Raw genomic sequence first — 10,159 nt, 5'->3', positions numbered from 1 at the left:
CCCCCGCCCCTCGTTCTTACCAGAAAGATGCTTGTTTCTGTCGGTGCGATGCGTGAAAAACCAGCTGGCTGCACTGACTCCGATAGCGTCTCTCTCGAGGTGCCATGTTCCGTGAAGCAAAGAACTTTACCAGTCTCTGATGTCTCTCTGGAAGTCAACCCTTTGCTCGGTTCATCAAACCTTGTTGTTCAAGAGACTGGACATTGGCGAGTAGTATGCTAGGAAGTGGTGCGCGATGTGCCTGTCTCCGGAGCCTGACCAGAGACGCTTCGTTTGCCCCTTTTACGCGACGTTGTTTAGGTTCGCCAGCTGTGATCAGATTCCATTGTCCTAGGTGGAATGCAAAACACAGGATTCGCTTCGGGACAGTCATATTACTGGTCGTTATGATGTGAGTTGAACGTTGTTCTTAATTCAGTAGTTCCTCCCGACTGTATGTAATAAAACCTAAGATTACCTGGGTACCAGTGTAAGAAATAACACGTAAAAAAACAAAATACGCATAGTTTCCTAGGAACGCGAAGCGAGGTGGCCATCTCTGTCGGCGCCGGAAGGGTAGTCATATTCACCTCGGCAACAAAACAGTAGTAGTCATATTCACCGCGGCAACAACAGTAGTAGTCATATTCACCGCGGCAACAACAGTAGTAGTCAATATTCACGCGGCAGCAACAGTATCATATTCACCGCGCAGCAACAGTACGCCACGGCAACAACTATATGGACAAGATTGATGACGGCATTTCTGGTCCGGGATGAGCCTATCAGACAGCTACTAGAGAGAATAATATCTTTATGACAGACTAAATGAGCCGTAACTGAATGTACCGGACTAATAGGCCCACTGTCATCTGCCCTTCTGGAGACTGAGCTTTGTTTAGAAATATTAAGACACTTTAAAAGAAGACATACGGTTGAAACGTCTCAGCTTAAAAAAAGAAAAAAAAGAACACCATGAAATTGAAAACCTTGTTGCAGTTATTTGTAGAAGATGCTGTCACCTTTCCTTTTTTGGAATAGAGGACTTCTGTTGTCCTCTCTTCCTGTGCTGAGTGACCATGCCTCTCTGTTGTCCTCCTCCTCTTCCCATGCAGCCTGTGCTGAGTGACCGATGGCTCTCTTCCTGGACGGGACATCAGTAGGCAGTGCCATGGACACGTCAAACTTTGCACACGTCATCTTCCAGAACGTGGGGAAGAGCTACCTGCCCACGCCGCTCTAGAGTGTCACTACACTCTCACCCAGTTCATCAAACCACACCACGAAGGACTGGGTTGGCATATTCAAGGTGAGTCCGTCCTCTCTCTTTCCTCTCCCATGCGTCTCTTTTAAGGTGGACGCAGTAATATAGCGTACAACCACACAGGGTTACTTTCAGCTTACAGAAATCAAAACACAATTCAAATCTGCCATTATTTAGCTTCCTCCCAATTGGCCTGAGTGCCATTGTGTTTATGCTATCATGCCAACACCTTGTCACGCCAAACATTTTCCACAGCGATGGAGTTGGCAAGAGCACGGACAGATCTGGACCAGGCTAGTTCCAATGTGTTCCATAATATTAGTCTGGTCAGTTATGGTCATCGTGTTATCGTTGAAGCCTGTAAGCAGGAAGTACCCTGGCCACACTGTGTAGAATAATAATGTCATGTTGCTGATTCATCTGCCCATAACAGGTCAATTCTATTATAAAGGACCAAGTGCATCTGTCTTCCAGACTTGATTACATTTCTAGAGTGGAACCTGGACACCTACTAACCTATAATTCCTATCTGGCCCAATCCACTCGCTGTGAGCAAGCATATTAGAATTGTTGTGTGTCCTAATAGTTACCTATCCCCTTTTATAGGGCACTACTTTTGGTCAAGTTCCATATGGCTCTGGTAAACAATAGTGCACTATATAGGGTGCCATTTAGTACTTAACTGAACTCTCAAGACTCCTGGTTTATCTGAGAGAGGTTTTGCTTTACTTATGTAAGAAAGAAAAAAAAGAGTGCGTTTTTTAAAGTAAGGTAAACGATGTCCTGTAACCAATGTGTTTGAGTGCAGCTGTACTCTCAGTATGAAAAGTGAGGTTGGCAGAGCAAAAGGGGGGGGGGGGGGTCTTTTGTTGCCTGCTCTGCAGACTGGGTGTCCCAGATGGATCTGGTTATAGGAGCACATTAAATCCAATGTACTGGCAGTTATTGATTTGAGCCACTTCTGTAGTGAAAGATGGTGGGCAGAGTGGAGCTGGGGCGAGGGCTTCCTCCAGCAGTAGACCAGCAGCAGGAATGCTACTATAAAGGAGATGTGGAAATGATGAGAGGTGGTCTGTATGTCTGGGCTCACATCTCATCAGATCAAAGCAGCAGTCTGTTTCTTTGTTTTCTCTCTATGTGGGCTGGATTGAATACAGTTCAATGACACACACACACACACAACACACACACACACACACACACACACACGATTGCTTCTGTTCTCTGTACTTTTATGGCACTGCAGAATTTGTTTTTTTTATCAGAGCGTATGGCAGAAGCCTTCAGTAAAAAGTGACTTTCAGTGTCATATAATTATATCTAATTGAACGGATAAAATGATTAAGTTTGAGTTTAAACCATAACCATAAACTGGCTCCATAAAAGCACAACACAAGTTTCTTTAAACATGAACCTGCTGTTTAATCTTCTGTGTGAAGTGTAGCATGGTAGAGAGGAGGCCAAACTCCAGTCAGTCTTGTTGTTATATTGGGGCTGCGACTGGCCCAAATGGCACGCTGTTCCCTATATAGGGCACTACTGTAGAGCACAATGTAGGGGATAGTGTGTCATTTGGAACGCAGCGTCCGACACAAGGGGGAGGATCAGGGAACATCTGGGAATTTGTGTTGAAATATTGGAGTCGGGGATTTGATTGGAGTGTTGTCTGATGGCGATGTCATACCACAGCACCAACTGCAGCAGTGGTGCAAGTTCTCCCAAACCCAAACACGCTAATTCACCAAGGTGGAAAAAGCAGAGCAGTGTGGAACATAAATCATGTAAATGTTCCCGGGCGTGTTGACAGACAGGAGGCTGGGGTGCCAAGCTGAGCTCCAGGCAGCTCACAGGAGGACAGATACCTGGACCATGACTCACTCTCTCACTGTGGGAAGGGAAGAACACTGCTGCTACCTAACTTGAGGACCAAACTGAAGTGAAGAGGAAATCCAGCAACTCTTGGAGGACAGTGGAAGTAGATAAAAACGCTCATTTTATTTTAAAACCTTGATTAAGGCCTCATACCAAAACACAGATTATTATTATCAAATTCTACTTCACTCACTGTCCCCAGAGCTGTGCTGTGTGGTGCTGCTTCACGGCTGGGTCCAATACATCAGCCTGTAAGGTGCTATCGCCCCCTAGTGTTTGGAGCTGCTATCGCCTCATAACGGATGAACTCCGATAAACATTTTGTCTTTATCTTTCAGCCTGAAATGGTTCCTATCCATGTCTTTTTCTCTTCATCTGCACTGATCTGATAAGTCATGATAGGGTAGAGCAATAGGGTGTTAAAACTATACTGGGTGTGTAGGGTGGCAGGTTTCCTAGCGGTTAGAGCACTGGGCCACTAACTGAAAGGTTGCTTTTCCATGGTTTAACCTAGTTTATCAGAACATTTGAACATGTACCTAGGCATCCAAACCAATAGTCGTGTACGACAAACGTCATAATAGCGCGGTACCACTCGCCAAGATAAACAAAACATTTCATCCAACCATTTATTTAGCATCGGCAGCAGAGCAGTGGGAGACAGTGGTGTCTTCTACCTGTTCTATCTGTCTATGGCTCTTTGTTGTTGGAACGGTTGAGCGCACACACACACAAACCGTGATAGAGAGTGCCAGGACAGGCAAACACAGCCTTTATAATTATCCTGTCGTAGAGCACAGCCCCGCTGCCTGATTCATTATCCACTTGTCCTACCTGTTTGGTCTTACATCACGCCGCCCCATGCGACAAAACAGGAGATGGGTCCTGCCTCGGACTAGGCTATATGCTAACAAACATGGCAAACAAGAACGCCTTCAACTGTTGCAGCAGCTTACTATGGTAGCTACTAGTCCGTAACCTGCAGGGTACTATGCTAGCTACTAGTCCGTAACCTGCAGCTTACTAGCTAGCTACTAGTCCCTAACCTGCAGTGTACTATGCTAGCTACTAGTCCCTAACCTGCAGTGTACTAGCTAGCTACTAGTCCCCAACCTGCCGTTACTATGCTAGCTACTCGTCCCCAACCTGCAGCGTACTATGCTAGCTACGATTTCTTTATTTAACCTTTATTTACCTAGGCAAGTCAGTTAAGAACAAATTCTTTTTTACAATGATGGCCTACCCCGGCCAAACCTGGACGACGCTGGGCCAATTGTGCATCACCTTATGGGACTCCCAATCACGGCCGGATGTGATACAGCCTGGATTTGAACCAGGGGCTTGTAGTGACGCCTCTTGCACTAAGATGCAGTGCCTTAGACCGCTGCGCCACTCGGGAGCCCTAGTCCTTAACCTGCTCGTATTGTGCTAGCTACTCGATCCTAACCTGCAGGTACTATGCTAGCTACTAGTCCTTAACCTGCTGCGTACTGTGCTAGCTACTCGATCCTAACCTGCAGTGTACTATGCTATCTACTAGCCCCTAACCTGCAGCGTACTGTGCTAACTACCCCTAACCTGCTAGCTACTCGTCCCTAACCTGCAGTACTGTCTATCTACTAGCCCCTAACCTGCAGCGTACTGTGCTAACTACCCTAACCTGCTAGCTACTAGTCCCTAACCTGCAGCGTACTATGCTAGCTACTAGCCCCTAACCTGCAGCGTACTATGCTAGCTACTAGCCCCTAACCTGCAGCTACTATGCTAGCTACTAGTCCCTAACCTGCAGCGTACTATGCTAGCTACTAGTCCGTAACCTGCAGCTTACTATGCTAGCTACTAGTCCCTAACCTGCAGCGTACTATGCTAGCTACAGTCCGTAACCTGCAGCGTACTATGCTAGCTACTAGTCCCTAACCTGCAGTGTACTATGCTAGCTACTAGTCCCTAACCTGCAGTGTACTATGCTAGCTACTAGTCCCTAACCTGCAGTGTACTATGCTAGCTACTAGTCCGTAACCTGCAGCGTACTATGCTAGCTACTAGTCCGTAACCTGCAGTGTACTATGCTAGCTACTAGTCCCTAACCTGCAGTGTACTATGCTAGCTACTAGTCCCTAACCTGCAGTGTACTATGCTAGCTACTAGTCCTAACCTGCAGCGTACTATGTAGCTACCAGTCCGTAACCTGCAGTGACTATGCTAGCTACTAGTCCCTAACCTGCAGTGTACTATGCTACTACTAGTCCCTAACCTGCAGGTACTATGCTAGCTACTAGCCCTAACCTGCAGTGTACTATGCTAGCTACTAGTCCCTAACCTGCAGCGTACTATGCTAGCTACTAGTCCCTAACCTGCAGCGTACTATGCTAGCTACTAGTCCTAACCTGCAGCTTACTATGCTAGCTACTAGTCCCTAACCTGCAGCGTACTATGCTAGCTACTAGTCCGTAACCTGCAGCGTACTATGCTAGCTACTAGTCCCTAACCTGCAGTGTACTATGCTAGCTACTAGTCCTAACCTGCAGTTACTATGCTAGCTACTAGTCCCTAACTGCATGTACTGCTAGCTACTAGTCCGTAACCTGCAGCGTACTATGCTAGCTACTAGTCCGTAACCTGCAGTGTACTATGCTAGCTACTAGTCCCTAACTGCAGTGTACTATGCTAGCTACTAGTCCCTAACCTGCAGTGTACTATGCTAGCTACTAGTCCGTAACCTGCAGCGTACTATGTTAGCTACCAGTCCGTAACCTGCAGTGTACTATGCTAGCTACTAGTCCCTAACCTGCAGTGTACTATGCTATACTAGTCCCTAACCTGCAGTGTTACTATGCTAGCTACTAGTCCCTAACCTGCAGTGTACTATGCTAGCTACTAGTCCCTAACCTGCAGCGTACTATGCTAGCTACTAGTTCCTAACCTGCAGTGTACTATGCTAGCTACTAGTCCCTAACCTGCAGTGCACTATGCTAGCTACTAGTCCCTAACCTGCAGTGTACTATGCTAGCTACTAGTTCCTAACCTGCAGTGTATATGCTAGACTAGTCCCTAACCTGCAGTGACTATGCTAGCTACTAGTCCCTAACCTGCAGTGTACTATGCTAGCTACTAGTTCCTAACCTGCAGTGTACTATGCTAGCTACTAGTCCCTAACCTGCAGTGTACTATGCTAGCTACTAGTTCCTAACCTGCAGTGTACTGTGATAGCTACTAGTCCCTAACTTGCAACCTGCTGAAGAACAGTGGGCTGGCATTACGTGGTGGGTTTTATGGAAGTATTTTAAGCATGTTGGCATAATGGTTTTTGTTAAGAATGTGTTTTGCATGTTTAAAGGGTATAATTAGCTTAGCTCTTGGATCAGCTAAATGGCTTTGGTCTGTTTTGGGAACTCAAGATTCTCACTTTGTGCACGCTATTGTTATACCAACCTATCCCGCCAATAGACCTATTGGATTAAGTCTACGTTTACAGCATGATTAGACCCATGTATGCACGCTGTATCCACTCCTCTCCTGGTTGTAAATGTGGATGCTTACAGGGCAGACTAGGCCCTCTGGTCCTGTGAAAGGGCTTTAGTCCAGTCCTCAGAGTCTCTTCAGCCCCTGACTCTCACCTCTCTCACCACTAATGAGTGTTACTGCAGTAAAGCCTACTGCTACTAGCCTTCCTTCATTCTGTAATGACAGTCACTAACTATGTGCCTGCTTTAATAACTTCCTGTTCTTTACGGCTGGAAGTGGAACGCCCCCCAGGGACAACTACCCAGGGTACTCTCAACAACACTGGCATCATTGTAGCGTAGCACAGGAGCAACTGTAACACACACACACACACACACACACACACACACACACACACACACACACACACACACACAGCAATGATGCGGTAGTGGGGAAAAACAAGCTGGTCAGACGGATGTAAGGAGTGAGACATACTGTCAAGTTGTAAACCATATGTAAACAAACTGTGAGAGAGTTTTGTTTTTGCTTACATAAAGTCTCAATGGTTAGATTCAAGTTTTGGTGTTGTCTGTATCATAGTTTGACCGACCAGGCTTGTTTGGTGTCGTGTATATCGTAGTTGGACCAACCAGGCCAGCACTGAGCTAGACCTCGACCTCCAGGCAGCACTGAGCCTGTAGCTTAGACCTGAACCCCAGGCAGCACTGAGCCTGTAGCCGAGACCTGGAACCCCAGGCAGCACTGAGCCTGTAGCCTAGACCTGGAACCCCAGGCAGCACTGAGCCTGTAGCCTAGACCTGAAACCCAGGCAGCACTGAGCCTGTAGCCTAGACCTGGAACCCCAGGCAGCACTGAGCCTGTAGCCTAGACCTGGAACCCCAGGCAGCACTGAGCCTGTAGCCTAGAGACCTGGAACCCCAGGCAGCACTGAGCCTGTAGCCTAGACCTGGAACCCCAGGCAGCACTGAGCCTGTAACCACGACCTGGAACTCCAGGCAGCACTGAGCCTGTAGCCTAGACCTGGAACCCCAGGCAGCACTGTGATCCTGATTTCGTTTGACAGTTTTATGACCCTGGGCTGACATTCTGGATGTATTTTCTGTACTCCCCCTCACCAGCCATCATAATTACATCTTGGTTTCCATTTTGATGTATAACATTTTCACCTATTTTCCCCTTCCTGTTTGAGGTGAGCTGTTGCCGCTGTTCCGCAGKGGAGCATGTTGACGAGGCCGGGCCTCATTATAGGCCATACACGACACGTGGCACGCAGGAATATAGGAATGTTGAAACCATCCCCCCTTTTCACATATAAAACCTTRACATAACCTAGCCTAAGTGGTGTTTACGTTTTTATATTGCAAAGGGTTTTCATGATTGTGACCCATATCGACACCATATAGGACCATTCCTCTAGATTGTGGTAGCTCCATATTGGCTAATAAAAAGCATGAGCTGGCGTACAACCAGAGAAAATAATTTAGTGTAGAGGTGCTGACTAACGGCGAATAAACTGTAAGCTATAAAAATACATAGTCACACACTCTCTATATAAACTCTGAGTCGTTTATTGGTTAAAACAGCAACGTTTCYCCATCGCTGTGCCTTCTTCAGGGTGGCTACAATGCCACTGTGTCATGTGTAGGCAGGATACTGTTTCARAGCTTTGGGTGGTTTCTTTGTCCACTAACTTGCTCAATTATTACTGTATTTATGTCCCAAATGGTACCCTGTTCCCTATGTAGTGCGTAGTACATGATGTAGTGCACTAGGTAGTGTGATATAGTGTACTAGGTAGTGAATAGGGTGCCATTTTAGGTACAACCTGTGTGTGATGTGGTGCATTGTGTCCCCCCCACTCCTCTGTGTTGCAGGTTGGATGGAGCACAGCGAGGGACTATTACACATTCTTGTGGTGTCCTGTTCCTGAGGACCACACTGAGGGCACTGCCATCCACAGAGCCGTGGTGTTTCAAGGTGGGATTTGGGACCACTGACTGCGCCGTGGTTTTATACAACTTTGACACTTTTTCTAACCTCAAGTCAAGAGGCCTGGCCCCTCCGAGAGCTGTTAAGACTTTTATACCAACACAGTAAAATACCAAACTCTACCCATTAAGGGATTTCTTGTTTTGGTGTTAACAAGATCGTTTTCATTGTGTTCATTGCGTTCTTTATTAATAGGTAGACTTGGACTGGGACCAGAAAAGGGATCTGACTGATAAAGGTTGAAACTGAGATCCTGAGCATTTGTTTTATGTTTTAAATCACAACGAATATGATTATGTAGATGGGGGGGGGTTCATAGTTCAGCTCTCCTACTCAGAGGCCTGACGTTTACATTTGAGTCATTTAGCAGACGCTCTTATTGAGAGCGACTTACAGGGGCAATTAGAGTGAAGTGCCTTGCTCAAGGATTCAAACCAGCAACCTTTCTGTTACTGGCCCAACAGTCTTAACCGCTAGGCTACTTGCTACCTGATATGACCCTAGGTACCTAGGCCCCGCCCAGAATGACCCCCTAGACTGTTTGTGATGTTGGTGGTTGTGTTCCTCCCTCAGGATACTACGTGCCCAACGATGATGGGGAGTTCTACCAGTTCTGCTATGTGACCCACAAGGGGGAGATCCGAGGGGCCAGCACGCCCTTCCTGTTCCGGGCTCAGAGCCCCTCAGAGGACGAGCTGCTGACCGTGGAGGATGAGTGCAACTCGGACATCCTGGTGGTGACCACCAGGACCGGATACCTGGAGGTACGTCAGAGAGAGAGAACCAGGCTCTGCAACGATACACACACGCACCTCAATGCTTTCTCTTTGTCCCTGCAGCAAAAGATGGAGGAGGCCCACAGAGAGAAGGAGGAGCTGGTTCGGACCATGAGCCTCCTGCAGAATGAGAAGGAGCAGCTGGAGGAGGAGAAGGGGAGACTGCAWAAAGAGTGTGAGCAGGAGAAAGAGAAGTTTGCCCAACTGAGACGAGAGACCCAGGTGAGAACAACTCCTGACAGGTAGAGCAAAACGTAGCAAAACCCTTTGATACGGACAACAATCATAGAACTATTCCGTTCCTAAAGTTGCTGGTTTGAAAATGGCTTTGGAGATGAAAACAGACACATTTGGTGGCTGTTCATTTTACGACAACACTTTTTATATGTTTTTTATGTGCTGCGAAAAAAATGATTCCAAAATTCGTCTCTAATAACTTACAGTAGAAACAAATTGAAATCTGCTGCAATGCCTTTTGGAGCAGTCGTTGAGCAGGCCTGTACTTACGACAAAGCAAGCTTCCCTTCCAGCCTCAAAGAACAATAACACGCCAGATTGAAATGGATGATTTGTGGCCAGATGATTTTACATCTCAAAAGTAGTATTTATGTTTTTCCTCCTCAGCTCACAGCCACACGGTTAGTGTTGGATTACAGGGTGTGTGTGTGTTGTGTGTGTGGTGTGTGTGTGTGTGTGTTTTGTTTGTGTGTGTGTGTGTGGTGTGTTGTGTGTGTGTGGTGTTGTGTGTGTCGTGTGTGTGTGTGGATTTGAATCCAGTAAAGGCTGGCAGTGTCTCAGTGTTTGACACAGA

General features: G+C 46.8%; 1 protein-coding gene across 1 annotated transcript in view; it reads left to right on the top strand.

The window, feature by feature from the left end:
* LOC112075277 (tax1-binding protein 1 homolog B-like) overlaps positions 1–10,159 on the top strand; it is a 29,148-nt gene that overhangs the window by 14,805 nt on the left and 4,184 nt on the right. The window contains 6 exon segments of the mRNA XM_024142301.2: positions 1,095–1,205; positions 1,208–1,263; positions 1,265–1,288; positions 8,458–8,560; positions 9,146–9,336; positions 9,412–9,570. Of these exon segments, the coding sequence (XP_023998069.2) occupies positions 1,112–1,205; positions 1,208–1,263; positions 1,265–1,288; positions 8,458–8,560; positions 9,146–9,336; positions 9,412–9,570 (627 nt within the window). The 5' untranslated portion in view covers positions 1,095–1,111.

The sequence above is a fragment of the Salvelinus sp. IW2-2015 genome, unplaced genomic scaffold (assembly GCF_002910315.2).
Source record: "Salvelinus sp. IW2-2015 unplaced genomic scaffold, ASM291031v2 Un_scaffold3059, whole genome shotgun sequence".
Taxonomy (NCBI): Eukaryota; Metazoa; Chordata; class Actinopteri; order Salmoniformes; family Salmonidae; genus Salvelinus; species Salvelinus sp. IW2-2015.
This window is presented reverse-complemented; position numbering and strand designations above follow the sequence as displayed.